Source organism: Acipenser ruthenus, chromosome 9, assembly GCF_902713425.1.
Source record: "Acipenser ruthenus chromosome 9, fAciRut3.2 maternal haplotype, whole genome shotgun sequence".
Lineage (NCBI taxonomy): Eukaryota > Metazoa > Chordata > Actinopteri > Acipenseriformes > Acipenseridae > Acipenser > Acipenser ruthenus.
The window spans coordinates 31573805-31597283 of record NC_081197.1 but is presented as its reverse complement, the minus strand read 5'-3'; the positions used below and the strand labels follow the sequence as shown (position 1 = coordinate 31597283).

At 35.8% G+C, this 23479-nt stretch overlaps 1 protein-coding gene across 6 annotated transcripts; it reads left to right on the top strand.

The window, feature by feature from the left end:
• The first annotated feature begins 1671 nt into the window (after positions 1 to 1671).
• On the top strand, positions 1672 to 23184 carry LOC117405889 (cilium assembly protein DZIP1-like). Of its 6 annotated transcripts, none has more exons than XM_059029825.1 (19): positions 1672 to 1791; positions 7976 to 8141; positions 8419 to 9027; positions 12688 to 12772; positions 13462 to 13589; positions 14547 to 14708; positions 15055 to 15198; positions 15476 to 15538; positions 16322 to 16462; positions 16872 to 16920; positions 17283 to 17330; positions 17657 to 17716; positions 18025 to 18176; positions 18585 to 18789; positions 18932 to 19067; positions 19469 to 19686; positions 20155 to 20285; positions 21432 to 21606; positions 22367 to 23184. In XM_059029825.1, the coding sequence occupies exons 2-19, from the start codon at positions 8139 to 8141 to the stop codon at positions 22447 to 22449; spliced, it is 2592 nt and encodes an 863-aa protein (XP_058885808.1). In that variant the 5' UTR covers positions 1672 to 1791; positions 7976 to 8138; the 3' UTR covers positions 22450 to 23184. The 6 variants fall into 6 exon arrangements, with proteins under 6 accessions (XP_058885808.1, XP_033865255.3, XP_058885811.1 ...); XM_034009364.3 differs by having other exon boundaries at positions 22364 to 23184; XM_059029828.1 differs by having other exon boundaries at positions 7976 to 8182; positions 22364 to 23184.
• The last annotated feature ends 295 nt before the right edge of the window (positions 23185 to 23479 follow it).

Below are 23479 nucleotides of genomic sequence, written 5' to 3'. Positions count from 1 at the left end.
GTTGCAGCACAGTGGTATTTACAATGAAGGGACTAATAAGCATTTAATTAGATGCATTTCGACTACTCAGTAGGTAGTTCAAAACTTCGATAACATACAAGAATTTCATTAGTGATAGAGTATGTTTTAAAACAGGGTTTCCCAATCCTGGTCCTGGGGACCCCCTGTGTCTGCTGGTTTTCATTCCAACTAAGCTCTCAATTACTTAACGAGACCCTTAATTGAACTGATAACTTTTTAATTGTTTTCAGATCTTAAACAGTTGCAGAGTTCAAATTACTTATAAAATGTTATACATAACTTGAAATCTTCAACTGTTTAAGAGCTGAAAACAAGTCAAAATGTTTAATTAAGCAAATTATCAGTTCAGTTAAAGGTCTAGTTAAGTAATTGAGAACTCAGTTGGAATGAAAACTAGCAGACACAGTGGGTTCCCAGGACCAGGATTGGGAAACCCTGTTTTAAAACACCTATAATAACCTACTGCAAAGTGTAGTATAGTACTGGCCTTTAGTATAACTTTCTTCAGGTTACCTGCATAGAGCCTATGGCCACTCTAGTGTACAATAGACTGTCCTATCACCTCACACAAGGAATCACTTACCCATAGTAAAATACAAAAAAATAGCCAAGCATTTCCTCTTAGTGATTAACCATCACTTCCTCCAGGCTTTGTCCACCTTGCTGGCCTCCCTGCTTTGTAATCCTACTTTCCCAGTGTACATGGAGCTCTAAGAGCATGAGCAAACAGTCAAGGGTGCCACTGAATAAATACTAGTACTACATTACGGTATATACTTCTGTCAACTGAGCAGGGCAGTCAGAATTACTGTCGGTCAGTTGTATTGAAGAACAAATAGAATCAGACCATGCCAGAGGATAGTGTTTTCAAAGAGCCAAATTTGACAGTACGTTTTGAAGCAGTTTAACATCACCTCTAATGGACTAACAAAGAGCTGGTCTTAAGGAGACTTTTACAACAGGAAACTTGCTAACAAGGCTACTACAGCAGCTTTACTAGACATGGATCCAGGAAAAGTCAAGTCTTAAACTGTGTTTAGGCAGGGTTCGCTTTTTTGGGTACTTTGGTAAAGTTAATCCCATCCCATCCTAATAATGATTCATTCTTGTAATTACATCCAGTAGTCCAGATTGCGTTTGTTTACAAAAGCTCCACTTTTGCTTCATTTTCTTGGACTCACAAGAACCAATGCTGCATTAGCCTATCTGTGAATAATCAAGACGCTTTTAGAACGTCATTTAGTAAATTGAATCATTCTAATCTAATTATAAAAGGCTGTGTATGTTACAGGGTTTATGTTCTCATAGGTATTGCTGTTAAGAGTGTTGCACATAAGCATGCATTCAATTGTAAGATATATTTTACAATAGGAAAGGTACCCCAAAATTTCAAGACCAAGCATGTCTGTTTCAACGTAAAGTAGCTGCATTCAAACAAAATCATTGCAGGCAAACTCAGCATGGGTTTTCCTGTTCTGTTTCATGATGAGAACATAGGGCAACCCTCCTCTTTGCAAACCAACGTGAGGTGTTATAGGTGAAATAAAATAGCATTTGTCTCCCTGCCTGCGCCGCTGTTCCCCTCCCCCGGCCTGTGCTGTAAGGAGGGATGGTGATGATGAAAAGATTTTGAAATGTCTTTACGTCACCACCGCTCACATTCAAGCAGACTTGGATAGTCTACAAACAAGAAAGAACAAGAAAAAAAGGGTTTGGTATTTTCATTTCAAACTCAAAAGAAGAAAGGAAGCAATAGTGAATTTCGTTGTAGTAAGTATTTTATAATCAACACTTGCTCACTGTAAACAGTTTTATCTATTTATGTTCTCATCCCGTTAGTTTTTTAAGTAGACCGATTCACGGAGGCAGAAAAACAGAAACGTATTTTTTTCTATAACTTGCAAGGTGAATTGTTTGCATGCATAAAGTTCGCGAGCACATGCCTTTTTAAAGTTTGAAACAAATACTTCATATGATGCTCTCGTGTGGACACATCTTTTTGTTTGAATGAGCTTGTTTAGACATGAGGAATTTAAGAAGAAAACAGTTACAAGCAAGAAGTGCACTAGAATGCTTTGCCGCCAGATGGCTCAGACTGTGTTATACTAGGCCACGTTGTAACTTGTGCATTGTTTGGTTTAACGTAATTGTTATACAAATGGAAACGCTTCAGAGGGTTATTTTGTTAATAATGTACTATTTTCACAAATAAGTAAGATATAAACAACACAGTAATTATATTTATGTATTGCTGGACATGTTGGTCTGCTACTATATGAAACGGAATTATTTATACAGATTTATTAAAATGAAAGTGGGATCCCCTTGATTTATTTATAATCAATGCACAACGTATATGATAACAAACAGTTAACAGGGTAAAGCAAGCGCGAATTTTGTATCAGTTTTGCTATTAAAAAAAAAAATGACAGAATTTGTTTGATAAATAACATACATGTAGTTTACATATACGTGTATACCATAACCTTCGTGCTACAAATAAAACAACCAGAAACTATAGATCTGTGCCTAAAGCTACAATAAATTTTAACAGTAGGAGCATTTTCGGCATTTATTGCATTGTTCTCAGGCATGCTTACCTAAGTTCTAGGGGCACCGGCGTGGAGAGGAATTTAGGTAAAACATACAATATTGTATATTGAGTGATATTTGAAACCATGCCACTGCATCGTTTATCTGAAATATTAAATTATCTTGAATGCATATCATCTGCATAAGGGGGCAACATTTAGGCATCATTATTTCCCTTCACTTGTATTTAGATGGGGCGGCACGGTGGCGCTGTGGTTAGCGCTGCTGCCTCACAGCTCCAGGGTCCTGGGTTTGATTCCGGTGTTGTGTAATATTCAGCACCCTATAAAATTGTGCATCCCCTGCTTATATATAACCATGTGGTTTTTGATTAGTAAAAAACATTGTACCATAATGACTAACCCTCACCCTTAACATTAGAAAAAAAGTGTTAACGTCGGGATTCCAACAAAACAAACCATGGCCGAAGACGACTCGCCAGACCACCTGATTGCATATAGTACAATATAACTTATAAGCAGCGGATTCTGAAGCTTATGAGATGCAGAATATTACACAACACCTGCCTCAGGGATCTGCCTATGTGGAGTTTGCATGTTCTCCCCGTGTGAACGTGGGTTTCCATCGGGTACTCCGGTTTCCTCCCACAGTCCAAAAACATGCTGGATTAAGGATTAATGCAGTGATGTAGTGGTAAATAAAAAAGTGGATATATTACTCCCGTTTGGTGCTCGAGGCCAGACAGTGGCATAGTAGGAATTTAGGTTGACTATTATTTCCGTTTTGGGGGGGGGTTGGACAAAGGTGAAAGTAACTTTATATTACTGTTATAATTGTTTATCAGGACAGCCACACACACGTTTATCTGGCAGGGACAGAAATTAACCCTATCCCTGCCAACCTCCAACACATTTTACACAGGCAGGGATCTGCCCTGTCACAATTGTCATGAGAAAACATGTTACAAAAAGCAAGATTTTAAAAATAGATCAGCAATTAGTATTACTTAAACATACTATACACATAATCAGAATGATTAAACTAATAATCCATAAAATTGTTTATTTTGTTTTTGAACGGTGCTAATACACAACCTAATAAATTAGGCATACTCTGCTATTAGTATTATCTTGCCAAAAACACGATGCTGTTTTGTACTTAAAAACGGCGATATAATCGCAAAACAGGGACGATTAACTAATTAGTATTTTTACTGTTGCTGACTAGTACAAAAAATGAAGGCTGTTTTTGCTCTACTTCCCAGTAAACATCATAACGTTGGCTTTAGGTCGATTCAGTCGGTGTTGGTTGGCGTCGGCAAACTAAACAAACGCCGACGAAAGCCCAACGCAGAATTCTGATCTCGTGCTGTCTCCTATTAGGAAACGTTTATATATATAAAAAAAAAAATCAGTTCAGGAGAAACGTCTTTTGAGAGGCTGATTGGAGACGCTCTTAATACTTTGGTGAGTTTTGTTTTTTACTCATTGTATCTATAAAGTATATATGTATATAAAATGTATATGTTTATTGTTATCATGAATATTTATTGAATAAAGGAAACATTAAGTGTCCTGTTTTATGAATTGTTAATTTGTGTTTAAACGTTTTGTTTTTCTTTCATAATAATTATTGTAACCATGCAGTTTATAACTGATATTATTTGTAGCTAATTTAACATAATATTCACATAGTCCAATCATAAAGCGAGATAACGGTGACAGACGATAGTGCTATCCAATTGTCTGAGGTACAACATTGAAATTAATCTGATTAATCTGTAAATAATGAGAGAATGTAATAAATACACACATAAATCATGGTTTTATTGATATGTTACAGTTACTGTATTAGTGTGACGCTGTGGCAAAATATTAAAATGTTTTTGTCAAATTCAATCACCCGATTCGCACACAGACGGGGAACCGGGTGTGGGGGGTCTAATAGTTCTTCATACGATCGTCCTTTGTAAAAAAAAAAAAAAAAAAAAAAAAAAAAAAAAAGTTAAAGCCTACACATTTTATTCGTGGAACTTCATTCATATATCTGTACTTGATATTTATAAATACTGTAAAAGTATACGACAGAAAAAAACATGAAATTCATTCTATCCAAATGTGCTTTTCAAATATGTACTGCAAAGTATGGTGGCCTCCTAAGTCCAAAGAGCAACGCACATTTATCCTGTGTAGCCTTAAAGCGTTTTACACTTAAAATAAAAGGCATTTTAAGATTTGTTAAACTAAAAGGACAATGTTAAATATATAGCAATTCAGAGTAGAATTAGTGGGGTTTTGTTTTTCTGAGGCGAAGGCTTTTAAGAAAAAATTGTGCTTTTACGATAATACATTCCGAGCTATATAGTCGTAAGTTTCAAATGTATGGTTTACAAAAGGTAAAAAAATAAAAATAAAAGTTAATACAAAAATAAAAAAAAGTTGATCTCAACTAAGACTGACTGAAACCGTGTGTGTGTGTGTGTGTGTGTGTGTGTGTGTGTGTATATATATATATATATATATATATATATATATATATATATATATATATACACACACCTAGCATGGAGCGGTAAAACAACTAAATAATGCAACAACCTCTATAGTAAAATAAGGGATTACACAACACACAAAAAGCTGGAAGTCTAAGGTTAAGAGACTTGACTGGATCACAGCACATGAAAACACAGTTATGCCATACCAGCAGGCTGAGAGAATCAATAATAAAGGTAAACGTAGATTTAGCACTGATTCAATTTGACACTGAACATTTAAACTTCAGAAGTTAGGTTTAATGTTGAACATTTTTATTACAATAAAAATATGAAGGAACACAAAATCAAATACTTTCCACATGAACTAGCAGTTTTATACAACAACATATTGTAGCCAACTATATAATTAATACATTTTTGTGACCTGTTTTTTTTTTGTCGTTTTGTTTTTTACACTACATAACACAATGTATTAATTTGACTTAAAGCCTGCTACAATGAGTCATTCAAAAACAATCAAACTGGACAAATGGTATATCAGCACTTTACAGACATTCTTGTGCATTTTTTTCAGAAGCAGTACGTAAAAATCCAGTTTCGAAAACAGCCACAGAACTACAAATCTGCGCGATGAACTGGCTTCCAAGGATGAGAATGGTGGGAGACAGCAGCGCACTGATGCCAGACAAAATGCGGAAGGGGATTTTTGGGTGGTGTTTTTTTAAAATTCATTATTACAGTTTAGCAGTTTATAGTTAGTTGTTTTACCCAGCAACAAAGTTCTTGTTTAGTTTTCTTTTTGATTTTATTGCTTCTTAAAGTTAAAATGTCTGTAAATATATGTCTGAAAATAAATAAATATTTGAACCAATAAATGGCGTGTTTGTTATATAAACAGTAATTTTAGAGTTGTTTAAGCATTGATGTATTTTATGATATGATAACCCACCACTCTTATGTGCAATGTATGTTTAATTTAATGCTAATATAGCCACAGATAATATATGCTGGTACACAGGGTGATATATTCAAAAATACGAATACGTAAGCTAACATCACAACGAGCTATACAAACAAATAGACCTTAAGTGCAGTAATAAAGCAACATTGCACAATACAACATACAAAAAACAACAATTAACACAATCTCAAAAACCAGACAATGTGTGCCCCCCCGATTTAAAAACAAAACAAAAAGAAGATATGACTTGATAAATGTGCTTTCGTTTCACTATTAAATTAGTTGTTATAAATAGTACCACCTAAATTAATCATGGCTATTAATACACCTACCATACGTTGGGCAAACGTGGTATTCGATGAATTACTAACGTAAAAACAACGTTGGACCACCGTTGGCGAAATGTGATATATTATGTTGCCAAACAACGTTGTGCCAACATTCGGCTAACACAAGCCTAATATGTTGGCCCAACGTTGTATCACGACGTAGGCCCAACGTAATGTCTTACGTTGGACCAACGTTATGATGTTTACTGGGTTGTTTCCTCAGAATATGAAGTAAACTAAGCGCAAAATGTTTACTTCCAAGTGGTGTTAACTTGTGTAGTTTGTTTCGATTGTGAAGCATCATGTTACCTTTTTAAAAACAATTGAGCAGTGTATCACAGTCTATCATTCTACCAAATAATAGTTTTATATTTGTATGGTTTTGTCTTAGAAGGTATTCACTTTAATTCATGCCACTAAGATTTCAGTTTACAAAAGCTCCCTTATTTTGAAAACTCAGAGTTGACAGGTATGCTGAATACCCTTTCGCAGTCAGCGTTGCTCGCTGCAACTGACGGTTACCATGGCGATCACCCCGCTGTCATCCTAGGTCACGTGAACGGGACCTGCGTGACTCCGAGTTCTTAAACATCAATAGTAACCAGACAACCAAGAAGAAGCCAGAGGTGGGGAAGACTTAAAATACAAAGAAACAATGATGTAGCCTAAACAATCACTTTGGTAACTCAAAATATAAAATGACCTGTTTTTACTGGTACTGCAGCACCGGGCGGTACGGGTTTACTTTCACCTCTGCGTTTGGAGGACATCAGGGGCAGAAATGAAAGCAATTAACATAAATTTCTGACACTATTCAAATGACTACTGCACTTATTGCATTACATGCACGATTATATTAAAATAGTGACGCAAGGAATTACGGTATGCTGAGAGAATCAAGACAGAGGGCGATTACAAAAATGAATCTAAAAAAAAAGAAGTGCGATTAATTGACAGCCCTAAACAGAACATAAACAACCAATCACAGAACACTCACTCACTCACAAACAAGAACACGCAGTCCAGTGGCCACGCCCCCTGCCCGTGCTGCTGTTCTGACTGAGAGCTTTCTCAGCTGTCTGTCTTGCGTGCAGCAACTCAACACAGAGACGCTCTCTGTAAAATATCTTTGTCTTTAACTCAAGATTTGCGTATCACAGGAGAGTAGAAGTATATTGCCCATATTAAAAGTGGGTAAATGCCGTTTACCTGCGTAAACCCTCGACTACACCACTGAGATAATGGATGTTTGTATTTAGATGTTCATTTTTTTTTTTTGTCGGGTAAAACTGGTCCAGTAGGTGGCTTTTTTTGTAATGTAAGTGATAAAGCCTGCTTGCCTTGAAACGCAAATTATTTAACAGCTAATAATACCTTGTGTGTAAAACCTTTGAGTACACACTGGCGGGTGCCTTATAAAACATGTCATTATATTTTTAAATCCGTATTTATGACAGCATTTAGTTAAAACAATATATGTTTTGTATTTTTCGTTGAAGAACCAAAATAATGTAACATTAAGCTTTGAAAAACATTATTATTATATTTTTTTAATTATGTTTCCTCTTCCCTACTCCATTTTAACACCTCTGTCTCTCTCACTCGCCGTCGCTACAGCCGAGTCCTTCTGAGCAGTCGTGCTTTCAAAGATGCCAATACTGGTTACCATGGTGACCGGAAAGACGCCCTGATCCGGGTCGCAGCAGCACAAAGTGCAGCAAGACACCATCCTTTTAAATCATACGCCCTTTCTTCAAGCGCAGAGGGTTACAAACCGGAGATGGTAAGGAGAAACAACAAGTAACACTGCATCGCGAAAACAGAGTGAGCATGCCAAGTCGGCTTTTGTTTCAGAAATAATTTAAAATACCTTACCTGCATGTATGATCTTGCTTCACACGCTTTTCTGATTGCTGCATGTTCCAAAAGCTGTCATTTGCTTGGTTTTCGCGGGGGCGGGGTTGTATACTTTATTTGTGTTGTTGTTGTTGATAGTTGTTTAAAAATATCAGCTGAATTATTTAAACTTTAACTTTAAAAATGTTTTCATTTATTTTCAGCCATTTTACAACAACGTGTATTATCCGTTTTCATCTGAAACCCCAGGGACTCTGTCATCGGCTGGGATACCTTCCTTACTGAATTCTCCTCAGAGCCAGTATCCCTCCAGCATTCCCTCGCGGTCTGCACCAGCACCAGTGCCTGCAATAACAGGGATGGTTGGGGGCCATTTGCCAGCCTTTAAATTCAGAGCACGTGATGAGAGTGTGGACTGGAGGAGGATCAGTGTCATCAATGTGGACAGAGTGGCCAGCGAACTTGACATCAACACGCTGCAGGAGAACATCATGGCCATCACATTCTGCAACATGGACAACGAAAGGTGTCCTTATTGTCAGAACCCAGTGGATCCAGTACTGCTGAAGCTTTTCAGGCTGGCCCAGTTCAATGTGGAATACCTGCTTCACTCTCAGGAATGTCTCACTTGCAGTCTGCACACTGCAGAGGAGAGGATAACTGCTTTGGGGCAGGAGAAAGAACAGATTAGGGGGGGAATGGTAAAGCAATCAGAGGAGATTCAATCGCTGAAGGAAGAATGCAAACGCAGGAAAAAGATCATCACCACCCAGCAGACAATGATTCAGGCTGGTGTCGGTAATTACCACAAGGTATGTGCACATAAAGGGATTAGCATATGCATGATTCATTCCCCTCAAATACACACTTAGTTAATTTTTCTCTGTTAAATGCATGTTTATTAATAGTGTAACATTTATGTTTTATATTGTTTTAAACAAAACCTGCTTTTTTAAAAAAAAACATGATCAAATCCAACTTGCAGAAAAAAAAGGCCTGAGCAGATGGTGTCTGCTGGTGGTATTTTGTTCCCTAATCCCAAATAACAGGACCTCCACAGCCGCAAAGATAAATCAAGTTCTTTTAAATTCGAGATGCCTTTAATCCATGAGATCATGAGTAATTTATTTAACTCATCACAGGCAAGGGTTACAACAATGCCTTCTACACTGAACAGTACACCTAGAGTTTTGACTATTTTTTGTAAAACATGTTTACATTTATGCAACATCTATAGCAACAGCATGTATTCACATATATAATCATCTTACTTGATATGGATATGCTGATGACAAACATGTTTGCTTTAATAGATTATTATTATTATTATTATTATTATTATTATTATTATTATTATTATTATTATTATTATTATTATTATTTGAAATAACCTAAATTAGAATTTTAATTCTCAAAATATTCCATGTTCAAAACGTTAATTAACTCAAACAGTTGAATTGTCTGCCATTACTGAGAAAATAATACATAACGTTTGACAGATGATTATTTCTGAGATTATTAGAGTGGGTCTAATCATTGTCACCCCTGAAACTGCTTGGCCTGTGTTCAGCTCAGCAGAGCATTACTGTTGTCAACAGACCGGGGTCAATTATAATTAGTACAGTTACAATTACAGCAGAATTGTTTGCTGAATTTGTAATTACAATTACAATGCTATTGTGTTCAATTCCAATTACAGTTACAATTATAATTACAATTATACTAAAAAGTAAGGTAAACAACTACACACATTAACATGTTTACTTTATTTATTCTAAATTACTAAGCAATGATCATTACAAATATAGAAGCACACTATTAGCCTGTTTACACTGGCCACTTTTAAGCCAGCTTTGAGGTGGCTTAGGTCTTCTAGTGTAAACACTAGAACTAGTCCAGCCCAGGTCCATCCATCCTAAAAGTGTCCTGCTCTAGATACTGTGAACGCAGCCATGGGAGTTGAAAGTAACAAAAAATAAATAATGAATGACAATTCATTAAATGTTAAATTTAAGCAAGTATCGAATATTGAATTTTAGCATCAAATAATAAATACTAGCATTAAATATTAAATGCAAGTATTGAATGTTAAATACTACCATTGAATGTAAAATGCAACAGTCGAATGTTAAAAACTAGCATCAAACATGAAACATGAGCTTTATACATTCAATGTGCCTTTTATCCATTCTGTGTGCACGTTGTCATTCGATGTGGTTTTTATCCATTCCATGCATGCACTTGCAAACTGTCAATCAATCCCATCCGCCCCACCCATTCCCACCCCCTCCACTTCGGGGAGATTGGTGTTTCTCCTTGTTACCTGTTAACCTGTTCAGCCAATGAGAGGCTTCGAAACTCAAATACGGTTGCTGTCTTGTGCCGTCTGTAGAAATTAAAAAGGGTCTTGTTGTTTAACCTGTTTTGTATGTAAAAAGTTACATATTATGGAAGTTTGATATTTCTAGGCCCCACTGCCTGAAATAACAAATAATACCAAGATATTGTCAGCTGTCTAATTTGGTATCCCCTGTGTTTCTCACTGTCAATACCAATCTTGTGTGTGTACTGTATATAAAAGAAATATATAAACAAACACGGTATCTGTAAACAATAACGTTATATGTAATACAGTATGCCTTTTTAATATCATTTACACGACTCTATTCCAGACATAACAGCACAAGCCACAGAGCAACAAGATTCGTGAAAACTTTCGTGATCATTTACTTTCAACTTTCAAGTTTTGAAATCCAAAAATATATATATAAAAATAGGCTACTTTGAAATCGACACAATCGTTTATACACAGGTAGGCTGCATAGTTAATACATTAAGCATTAATTATTTAAAGGTTGTTTTAGCTGCGCATGTCAAAGACGTTTTTAATGAAAACAAACTATAACTGATTATACACATCACAAAGAAATCATGCTGTCCTGTTGAAAAAGTTGGCATCTTACACTGGGATTTTTTCATGGGCCACCAGTCACATCTTGGTCATTCCTTTTGTGATTTCTGTAGTTGCTGTCAAAATAATATCTTCTTAATAATGTTAGCATTACAAATTATTATTTCAAAGTTGATTTAATTTAAAGAAAAATGCAGCAGTTAATACAATCTTAATTAACTTTTAATTAGATGTATATTTTTTAATGAGTAAGCTGTAGTAAATGTTTTAGAGATGCTGTTTACCTAATCTCTAACACATACATGTTTTATGGTCTGGTAGGTATCAGTAGCAACTGTGTACATTTTAAATTAAGCCTGAGTCAGCCGATTAGGATTGCATTGTAAATGTACTGTACTATTCATAGAACTAGCTTTTACGCCTCCTTGTCACATCAATCTGGCTGACTAGCTTGATGCACAGCAAAGGTTTAAAACGCTTCAGAGAAAACAGATTTTCAAAGAAACCCACACTATAGCCCAGGGGTTTTGGTTGTAATAAATTATAACACTGATTTCTTTAGGAGAAAATTCGTTTTTAAAGGCAGTTTGCAATTTTCATATATAGAAATATATAATTTTTTTTTCACCCACAACAGTCACATATGGAGGTGAGAAAAATGGTAAATCAGGCTTTTTTTCAAAGGTGCTTTTTAAACTGAAAACTGATCTGCATCTTTTGGTTATTGTTTCTGGCCATGCAAAATAAATAAAATACCACAGGATTTGGTAAAAATGTTTTTTTTTCATATTGCTTAAAACAAAGCTGGATGAATCTGTATCCTGTAAAATAAGAGGAAAACACACCAGCACAGGTTCAGAATGTGAGGAACAAGCAGTGGTATCAATTTTTTTTTTTTTTTAAATACCTGTGAAATGGTTAGCTTTTTCAGGTAAGAATTGTTTTGCTTGCTTGGATGTTTGTTGAAGTTTTCTTTTTTGATGGATTTTGACAGAAGGCAGTGTGTTACAGTAGCTGCACAATAAGGTTGTGGACTGGTGAGATTACTGTACATTGTGTTGATAATACTAACTTGTATCCAGTCGTTACATTACAAGTATACTTAAAATAGGTTTTAACAAAGATGCAAAACCTTTTTTTCTGGAACTCAATGTCCTGGGGCAATGAAAACCAAGAAAACAAAAATAAACACAGGCTGCAAGACAAAAAAAAACCCCAAAAAACATCATATTCTCCCAGCTCCAAATAGGGATGTAGATCTCTGTCATTGAAGATAGCAGTCTCATTTAATGGGTTTAAAGTGTTCCATAACATGTTTTTTGTTTTGTTGCTAAAACTAAACTTTAAAACACTGGAGAACAGAAATACTGTATTGATAAATTGTTCTTTCTGTGCAGTTACATTGGGCTTTTGCTGCTTTCATAAAAGACCATTTGTTTCCCGGAAACGTCCAGTCAAACAGTAACATTGCCTAGTTTAGTCTATACCTGCAGATATATAAATTATCATATTTACTTTGTATTAAATCTCAACATGTGTTCACCTACTCCGTGTCTTCCAGTGTCAGCATTGTGACAAGGCGTTCATGAACTACTCCTTTCTGCAAAGCCATACGCAACGACGTCACCTAGGAGAATATGATATTGGTAAGTACAGGACAATACTGCATATTGTAAAAGCTCTTGTTATTCAAAGTGGGGGTGCTTGTTAAATATTAACAGCTGTGTTATTTCCTGCAATTCCACCCTGAGAGCTATTGATGTGTGAGAAATGTTATCCTAAGAAATAGAAAAAAAATCTGGATAAAGTAGTTATAATTCAACACCATGTGGTGCTATTTGCCAATAGAAATCTGCTTGGTACAGTATCAGATCTGAACACGGAAGGGACTTAGCCATAGTATCTTGGTTTTTACAACCCTGTTGTTTTATACAATAGCACAGTTTCATTTCTACCTTTTTACAGATGCTATATCTGTACAGATGCAACCACAGTTGCAATTTTCCTGTGTGATCCTGTTTTCTTTCCTGCATTTGTTTTTAATTACATTTTTTTTTAATAGTAATCACTTTCTGTGTGAACTTTCACACCTAATTTCATGTGATCTTGCTTAATGTTATTTCAAATATAGCTGATTTAAATAAAATTGGCCCATGCTAGTAAACACTTAATTTATCTGGTAAACATAAGCATTACCACATCCCGCCTTCCCTCGAGTAACCCCTAATCCATGCTGCACGTCTTGAATTGTTTCTTCTTAAGTAGATGCCTGTTTGTGTTTGCATGCCTTATTAAAGTGATTCAATTGCATTTCTGTTTATACTATGAATATTAGCTGAAAAGCAGAAAAAAGGACAGACTGGTAAACTCCAAGATGAGATCAACAAGCTGAAGGAGCAGTTAGAGCTTACAAGATCCCAGCTAGAAACTGAACAACACGCATACATGGAAAAACTTTCCAAGGTACTGAATAGAACACCATTTTTCTTTGTGTTGCCATAAAAATTCAAAAAAAAAAATAGAAAGTGTAACATAACCATGAAACAATTAATTTGTAGAACCATACTTGAAAATTAGCTGTAAGTCACAGAACAACACTAAAGGAAATTCTCTTTTTCAAGAACATGACACTAGATTCTCAGAGTTCCTTACTCAGTGGCTTGGAAGTAGGCTTAAGTTCTTATTAGCATTGTAGGTGATTTTTAAATAGAAGTCTAGTGCCGTGCCAATCTGGTTAAAGTTGCTCTTCAAGATTTTGAGGAACAAAATCACTTCAAATAAATATAAATAACAATTTTTGACCGGTAGCTACCAGCTTGCTAATGTAAAACATTATTTGTTATGTTTAGTACCCAAATAAATCTTTAAATGCATGATTTTTTTAAAATAGTAATGACAAAACATTTACAAGTTGTCTTGTTCTTACTGAAATAGAAGGTGTACCACACGTCAAGATTGCAGGAAGAGCTAGATGAGCTTATGCAGTACATAACACAGACCCATAGTGTTGATGCAGCTAAGCAACAGATAGGGGAAAAGAGAATTTCACAGGTACAGCAATATCACAGTCCTAGATTTATCTAAGTACTTAATATTTAGCTTTCTTTAAACACTTTTAGTGAACTATTGCTATGTTGTGACATGCTTATTTGTATTTCAGTTTTCTTTCAATTGGTTTTAATCCAATTTTCTCTAGTCTAAATACTAAATGAGATCTGCATTGCTTAAATTGCACTTTCAAAACTATATGTAATTGGTTTATACTTTGTGTCATTTACTTGCAGTGGAATTAGGTGGCAGTAAAGCAACACCAGAAATGTTATTTTTGTTAGTAATGTTGCTTTGTGTATGTTTGTATACTTGGTTAAAAACAGCAGATTTTTTACATTATTACGTTTTGAACAAAAATCACCATTTTAGGAACATGAATATCAGCGGACAAAGGAAGAAGAAATTATAAAGAGATTTGAACAGTGGAAGGATGAAGAAAAAGACAAGCTTGGTGGAGAAATAGGCAAAATGAGAGAGATGTTCATTAAAGAATTCAAGGAGTTGTCTACTAAAAACACTGCTTTAGAAAATGTAAGTGGTTGGAAGAATTTTGTACTATTTGCGAAAGTCGTTCTGTTGGTCTGTGTATGGAATGCATGTTTTTATATTATTATTTATTTGATCTGTATTTTAATACATGTACAACTGAGCACCATAGTCCCTCCAGATTATTTGCTTGACTGGTGTTACTGCTTGTGTCACACATTTCCATCATTTGTCAGTAAGCAGCAGGTTTTGGTCCTGTCAGTGTGTTCTAATCACTTTATTTTAAAATCTAAAATGTAATACCAGTAGTTGCGGTATATTACACTTTATAGTAAAACTGAAATCGTTGTTTATGGTTTTCATTAAAGCTTTTTTTTATTGATATGGTAAGGAACTTTTAGAGATGAAGAAGTCCAATGTACAGTTGAAGTCTAACATTGGAGTTCTAAAGGAAGACAGAGACACTGACATTAAAGGGGAGAAAAATAGGTACCATGAGGATCTTCAAAGTCTTAAAGAGCTGCTTCAAAAACAGGTGGGCTTTTATACTGTGCAGTAGTTACACTGGGATGCTTACTATTATTAGGGAATGGCGTCATACACATTATGAGGTAATTGTTTGTCGACTATGGTTTTGCTGTCAGAGATACCCACATTTTTTTAAAATATCTAACAATGGCATTTTTACAGTGATGTATAGGTTTGAATTGTCTTAATGTATTTTAGATTTTTAAAAGTAAGCAGCAACAGTGCAAATACACAAACTTTTTTTTTAAATAAAATAAAATAAAAAATAACTGGTTTACTTGCAGGAGGAAAAGTGGACTGAGAGGATACAGAAAGTTCACAAAGAACATGACAAGGAAAAGGATCAGGTATTTATCTAAACCCCCAACCGAAGGCATCAGTGAATACAATTCATCCCTTCCAATTAACAGATGGGGTCTTTGTCGACCAGGGTACTATCCAAGGTACCAGATGATAGCTTTTTCTAAACCAGGGTACCCTTCGATATATCAGCATGTATGTGGAAGGGTACCCTGGTTCAGAGGAAGCTGTTGTTTGGTACCTCGGATAGTACTCCGTTCGTCAAACACCCAATTTGCTTCAAATTGAAGGGTGCAATGGGCACAACTAATGAATGTAAGACATTAAACATGACCAAGAAAAAAAATATGCATGGACAGTGGTATAGTGGTAACTAAAATGAATGCTTGGCATTGATGACATGTTGTATTCTTTATTGTTTACATTTTTAAAAAAATAATCTTTGTGGTACAGATTTTTATGTTGGCTAACTTCAGATTTACAGCTTCGGCAGTAATGATTTATAGAATAGTATCTCCAGAGTGTCTAGCAATAGCCCACTCTTAATGCTCACTCAAAGGACCATAAAAGTGTGTGTAGTCTTTAAATTGAGGTGAAATATAGGATACGCTGTTGTAGAGCAGATTCACCATATCACCTTGCATACTGTGTTCTTCCGTGTCTGACGTCACCATTACAGCCAGCCTGTTCACAGACACCTAACATATTGTGAATAAATTAGCCATCAGTTTATAGTCTGGTTACTCAGCGGTTCATCAGTGATCACTCATGACAGACAGGTGGTCTTTAATACACTGTAGGGTTGACTGATTTTGCCTTCTGTTTTGTAGCTTCAGAGTGACCTGCAGAGGCTCCAGTCTTCACTGTCAGAGGATGAAAAAGTCAGCATCAACTTTTACAAGAAAATAATTGAAGAACTGGGCCAGAAGCTGAAGGAACAGAATGCGATAATTTGTACTCAGAAAGAACAGGTTTGTAATTAGGATCAAGTAGTAGCAAGCAACCTCCTAATCTAATCTTGAGAGAGTAAAAATACACTGGGGTTTGTTTTGATGATCTCAACAGTGCATGTATCCCAATCTTGAGGTTGGACGGTAGTATTTATTTAGTATTAAAACAAACCCCAACTCATTCAAAGAAATTCTCAGAATTTTGGGAGAGATTTCTGTTTTTTCAAACTAATGAAATACAACATTATCTATGGAACAATTTTGATGCACTTTTAATTATATTATTTACACTTGGTTTCATAAGATAATTTGTCAGCCTTAGTCGTTTTTATGGAAATTGTGTTTTTTTTTTTACATTAATGCCTGCTGTTTTAATGTAACTATCATTTAACAAAGCTGAGACTGAGTGTGTTTTCATTTTCTTTTTTAGATTAAAGAACATTATTCAAAACCACCAGCAAGGATTACAGAATATGCTAGTAATTTATTAATTTATTATATGGTTTATTGTGGCCCCCCAAAAAAAGTAATTCGTTTCCAATACACTACCCTTCCACTCAATATGTCATCCCGCCCCCCCCCCCCCCCCCCTACGTAGATTGTATTTTAATTATAGTACTTATTGGTTCAATACGTTAAAAAATAGTTCTGTGATTTTCATACATAAAAGGCTTTAAAAAAAGAAAAAAAAAAGATCACTTAGCGGTATTTCTTTAAAAAGACTTAATTGTTTATATGACTTGCCAAACACGTGGTACAACAAAAGAGTTGCTCTGTGAGACATATGCTGCCAACACAGTTTTAGTTCTTTGCTGACATGTTGTCATTTTTTGTCTTTTAGTACTTACTCCAACACCACAGGTTCCTGTTGCCAAACCAGTGACACATGGTAAGCAGTTTGTAACAACAGAGTCAAACCCCTATATGCAGAGTCTCTGTTACAATGCTTAGGCATGGTTGTCCAGCATGTCCATCTTTAGACAATGGACAATGTGACTTCTTACAGCAATAATTTCTCCAAGACTTTTGCAGGTGCTTACTCTTCCCTGATTCTCTGTTGCATAACAATGCTTTATCAACAATTTGACAATATCTATTATACCTGGGCCTGTTTGGGGAAAGAGCCATCATTCATAGATTAACATCCTCTATCTGTCCCCCTCTCTTGTCTGTCTTTTACTCGTTTGTGATGTTTTGTGTTTTTCTTGTTGCTAGAGCAAGCATTATCAGAACATATACTGGAACCTATAGAGGAGCTTTCAGAGGAGGATAAAGGTAATAGATACCCAGATCAGAAAGAAAAAAACATGTACATGTTTCATACACTGATAGCTAATATTCATATTTTCCAAAAGTAGCAGTAGTACACAACCACAGTTTTCTAATTATTTCACTTAAAAATTTGTAAAACCATCGAGCATCCAAAGGATTCTGATATGCAGATTTACCATTTATATCATCTCATATATTTACAAAATATAACATATTGGATTTGAATAAGTTATTCAAAAATGATAACAGTTTGGTTTAAACATTATATTAGGTCATTTATTTGGTGGTAACAATTTTTTCAATTAAACTAGTTTCAGATTCGACAAACATTTTAGAAAATGAGACTGATTGCAACCAGCTTCTGATTAGGGCCTTGAAGAAAAATCCTTCATTAACCAAGGAATTACGCCCAATCTTAGAGCAGACTGTGGAAGACAAACTGGAAACTCTTGGTCTGAAACCAGTAAGTAATATTTAAAAGAAAATCAGGTACATGAAGTGCAAGCTGCTGCTCTCAGGAGTTGCCAAGAGGATTGGTATTTTTTAGCATCATTTTAAATATTCTTTATTAAAATTGAGTGAGGACCTTTTGTGATGTTTATTTATAAGATGTTACTAACCCTAATTGAAATGCACAAGATTGTAATGACAGATAAAAGATTTCAAAAGCATAGTCATACAAATGAAAATGATGTACTTGGTGAGTTGCTGATGAGGATTGCATGGGACCGAGCCCCTAAAGATTTATTTTAGATCTGAATATTCATGTTAGAAACGTACACAAGTTTTGCAATGGTATTGTATTTCATGACGCAGAAAATGTGTATTGCATGCAAAAACAGTTTCTTCCAATGTGTGTGTTTTGTATTAGGGACTCTCCAGTGGCATTTCCAGTGACCACCTTAATAAAATCATGGTTACAATGGAATCACAAAGAGAAAAGAAAGAAAAGAAAATGCCTGATTTTCAAAACATCCGAGAACATCTTGCTGATAAATTGAGGATCAAGGCCCAGGAAAGGAGAGCTACACTAAGCTCAGTGTTACAGATGTCTACTTTTGATCACCTGTCTTCAGGTAGGGGTTACTGTGCTGTGCATGAATATCTTTATGATAATATTCTGGGACTCTTTTTATTTAGGTTAACTCATGAGATTATGACGGTTTCATCTTAAGTAAAGTAAAAACAATTGTTACTGTGTTCACTTTTTTTTATTAGATAAGCAGAAGAAAAGCAGATCAAATAGTTTGCCAACAAGTCAGAGGCCACAAATGATGTCAAAATCAAACAAGAAGGTGTCGCCACAGCCTGTGTTTCGAACAAAGACGCCAGCTCCAAAAACACACACACCAAAGTAAGCAGCATTGGAAATTATTTTGGAATGAAGAGTCACAAGACTGAATTACATTTTTTCAAATAATTGTTAGTCATTGTATAATGGTGTGGTCCAGTGGTTAAAGAAAAGGGCATGTAACCAGAAAGTCCTCGGTTCAAATCCCCCTTCAGCCACTGACTCATTGTGTGACCCTGAGCAAGTCACTTAACCTCCTTGTGCTCTGTCTTTTGGGTGAGACAGAATTGTAAGTGACTCTGCAGCTGATGCATAGTTCACACACCCTAGTCTCTGTAAGTCGCCTTGGATAAAGGCGTCTGCTAAATAAACAAATAATAATATTTAGTCTAGTTCTACCGTAGTTTTTATAGACAGTGCTATTAGAATGCCTGGTTAATAATAATAATAAAAAAATTCTTTAGAACTCCTCCATTCAGCTCAGAAGAAGACTCAGAAGGCGAATCTTTTCGAAAACCTCACAAAGAGCCTAAAGTTATCCTGTCAAACACTCCAGTTCCCAGTAGCATTAAAACAATGGTCAAGTCTGTTGAGAGCGACACTGACTGGACAGAGGAAAGTGAGATTGATCCCAAACGGCTGCAAGGTTATAAAAAAGAAGCCACAGAAACAAACTTACTGAGTAAGTATCTCAGTGTGATGAAGCAGATTCATAAACTGTACACATTCTGCCATTCCAGATAATGTGTATTTTAGGGTAACTCGGTAACACTCATTATTAAAGTGGAATGGCACAGGATTAGCACTGGAATTCATAGGATTATTTTTGTTTAACTGACCATTGCATATAAAGTAAACTAATGGATTTTTGTATATAACAAAACTTTTGTGTGTGCTGCAGTGTGGAGTAGTGGTTAGGGCTCTGGACTCTTGACCGGAGGGTCGTGGGTTCAATCCCTGTAGGGGACACTGCTGCTGTACCCTTGAGCAAAGTACTTTACCTCTATTGCTCCAGTAAAAACCCAACTGTATAAATGGGTAATTGTATGTAAAAACAATGTGATATCTTGTAACAATTGTAAGTCGCCCTGGATAAGGGCGTCTGCTAAGAAATAAATAATTTAAAACTAAACATGTAATGTTTTGGAAGGTACTAATATCCAAGAAATGATTGGAGATATTGAAAAACAACTAGCTAGTCGAGGAGCCAAGAAAAAGCCAGTTGGCGGTGTAGATGCATTACAAGTGCCGAAAAGAAAAGAGGTGATTCAAGAACTGAAGGTAAGAATTATGAGATACTGGTATGAGAATTGATGCACTACTTGGCAATTTGGAACGTTTAAAATTCAGCCATTGATTGTTCTAACATATGAAATCTATACAAATTTGAACAACACATATTGTTCCCAAGATGTGGAGGTGTTATAATGGTAGGCAACTCCTGTGATTCATGATTTTTTGGATTATTTATTTGTTTTGGATACACTGACAAAATCTGAGACAGTCAAACATACCAAAATTGAAAATGACCAACAACAAAATGTCAACAATGATTACTTACAGTCACGCTGGCCTACAAACTGATAGTGCTTGTTGATTATCTGATTAATATAAAGGTGTGCTGCATAACCAACTTGTGGCGGAGTGTCCCGCCCCTATATATATATTTATTATTATTTGTATTTTTGTTAGCAGCGCAGATCAAAGCGCAGCATATTTATTGTTGTTTTTATAATTTAAAAACCCCGTGAGGATGCATGGCTGATCAGCTACTGATTATTTAACTAGCTGACAGGCACGCATCCTTACTAAACTCGTGCAGACTGTGGCCAAGGGGTAATAAGATAATTAACAGCTAGTTAACCCCTCGGCCAGAGTATAAGGACCTGCAGCTGTCCATGCTGCGGGGAAAAGGTGTACAGAGGAGAGTATGGGGAGCGAGGAGAGAGAAACTACATTGAAAAACAACTGCTAAGTATCGTGCTGGTGCTAAAACCAGCACACTTATTTGTTTGTTTATTTGTTTGGCCAACGTGCCCTTTGGTTTTGTTGTTTGTTTGAATCTTTTGTTTTGTTTTATTATTTAATAAATACGCTGACCGCAGTAGCGTTCAGCTTCACCCGCCCATCCACTGTTTTGTTTCTGGTACTTCCTGGTCCGTGACGTCACCACACCTCACCACTGCAAGCCATCCTGCCACACATCTTCAAAGGGCAAGGATATCTGTAGGGTTCCATATCTCCTCCAATGTGACTCTTGACTACTCCCTGGGGGTTGGCAATGGAGCAAGCTGTGTCTGTGCTTAACAGTTTATTACATTCTTACATACTTGTTTATTACATTCCACATAACAGAAAATAGGATCACAAAACAAAGCGTTGATCACTACAGATAATATTTCCCTTGCAACCTTTTTTTGTTATTAGTTTTCAGAAGTAGATGACGATGACTGGGATATTTCTTCTTTAGAAGAAGATAAGCCTCCAGCAGCAAAACTTGAGAAAGGCCAGCCTGCTTTCATAGTCAGAAAGAGCTTTGAGTCAAATTCATCCACTAATACCAGTATCTGGGGCCCTTCAACCACGAAAGGAGTTCATAGAAGTAAGTGGCTACTATAGAATAACCTTATGGGTATATGTACAGTTGACCCCTTCTCTCATGGTGTAAGTGTGTTTTCTCGTAAGCACATTGGGTAGGCAGGAGGACTGCGAAGCTGAGCGGTTCTGTCACCCAAAGTGCAAAACTTAATTTGAAATTATAAAGACTTAGTTAATGCTGATATCCATGTGTGGTAGGCACCATGTATGGGACATTTGTTTTCATTTTTTTTATGGTTATGGAAACAAGTAACAGAAAATATAAGAACTGTAAAACTGTTTTATTAGCGAGGTGTCTGATGTAAAATTGTAAAAATTGTGTAAACCAAATGTTATATTTCTTTTAAAAATGCAGTAGTGTTTATACAGTTTAATAAGAAACAGAGACACATCATAAGGAGCTGTGTCGTAAGTTTGAAAGGAGTTCAGACTTGAAGAGAAAAAGCTCCTCCAGTGAGAGTGAGCTGGAAACGTAGCGCATTATTACATGTCTAATACACTGCAATTGTAATCTCACTGGGATTTATTTTCTATGAAAAATGATAACAAGACAATGCACAACGATTCTACTGTTGAAACTGAAACAAAAGTAATTATCAGGGACCTCTGGGGCAAGAGGAGAAAGACATCTGTATGTGGGGTTCTCAGTGACCCAAATCACAGTTAATATATACAAATCCCAGTCAGGTTGCTCACCTCCAGTGTATCACTTAATATGGAATGACTGAGTAATACAAGTTTCTTTCAATTGATTGTTGTAGCAGGATTTCCTGAAGGAGACACTACAAGCACTTTCAGAAGCAGCCTGGCGACTGTCACTGACTGGAGTGAAATTTCAGACATATAACAAATCTAGATGGTTTATTTGCTATGTAAGAAAATTAATATTGCACTTGCACATTTTGAAATCTGATTTAGCGATATATAAACTTTAGAGTGCCTTAAATTCAGTAGGTTTTAACTACTTAGCCATAAACACAAGGTACTTAAATTCTATGGTATTTTTAAGTGTGTTCTTTATGCCTCGCACATATTTATTAGCATGTTTATTTACATAGGGGCCTATATTTACCCCTGTGGGAAATCAGAAAGCAAATTGCCCCCTCCATACTAATTGTATTACATGAGTAATTTGCCCACAGTGGAAAATTGGGCCCAGTGTCACAGCTCAGACACACGTCTTATAGTAACTACCATTACAGTGATTCACTTGTTAAAATGTCGTAATACTTTTAAAAAGAAATATATTCAATACCAGTTTTAGTATTTTTTCTGCACCATTAATAGCAAAACTGCCAATTCTTTCTTATAAAATAACCATGGTGCATAATCCACTGAAATACAACAGCCTTATCAGATTTCAGATTAAATCGCAGTGCAAACTTAGAAGCATGTCATTTGGTCAAAGGTAGTTCAGGAGTTAGAAACTTTAACAGTATTCTCCACATTCATTTGCTACCTACTGTCCACTGTTTTATTTTAACCACAGCCAAAAAATTTTAGATATGTATGCTGTATGCCATTATAACTTGGGCATTGCTGCAAAGTACTGCCTCTGCCACACTGCTTGTACAGAACATATTAGTAGAACGTATTCAGTTTCCTTGGTAGAAAGTATACAGCTTATAAATGTGACATTGACCATGTTTTGTTTAAATAACAGTATCCCTCATCTGCCTCTATTGCTGAAGAATACAACAACCTGGTTTAGATGCTTGTTTACTGCAGGCAAATGTATTCTGTGATGAACTGCCATTACGGATTCCACCCCTTGTCAGTGAGATGAGATGAGGTTAAAAGCTCTATAACCACAAATGCAGATGAGCCTGGCTCTTTTGCATAGTGGTTAAGACGCTTGTTTGGGACAACTAAGATTT

What these genes read in the sequence shown, in the direction of transcription:
- LOC117405889 (XM_034009364.3), top strand. An exon ending in AAAACACTGCTTTAGAAAAT is followed by an intron (nt 14,709 to 15,054) that starts GTAAGTGGTTGG and finishes TGATATGGTAAG; the next exon opens with GAACTTTTAGAGATGAAGAA. An exon ending in TTTGTACTCAGAAAGAACAG is followed by an intron (nt 16,463 to 16,871) that starts GTTTGTAATTAG and finishes TTTCTTTTTTAG; the next exon opens with ATTAAAGAACATTATTCAAA.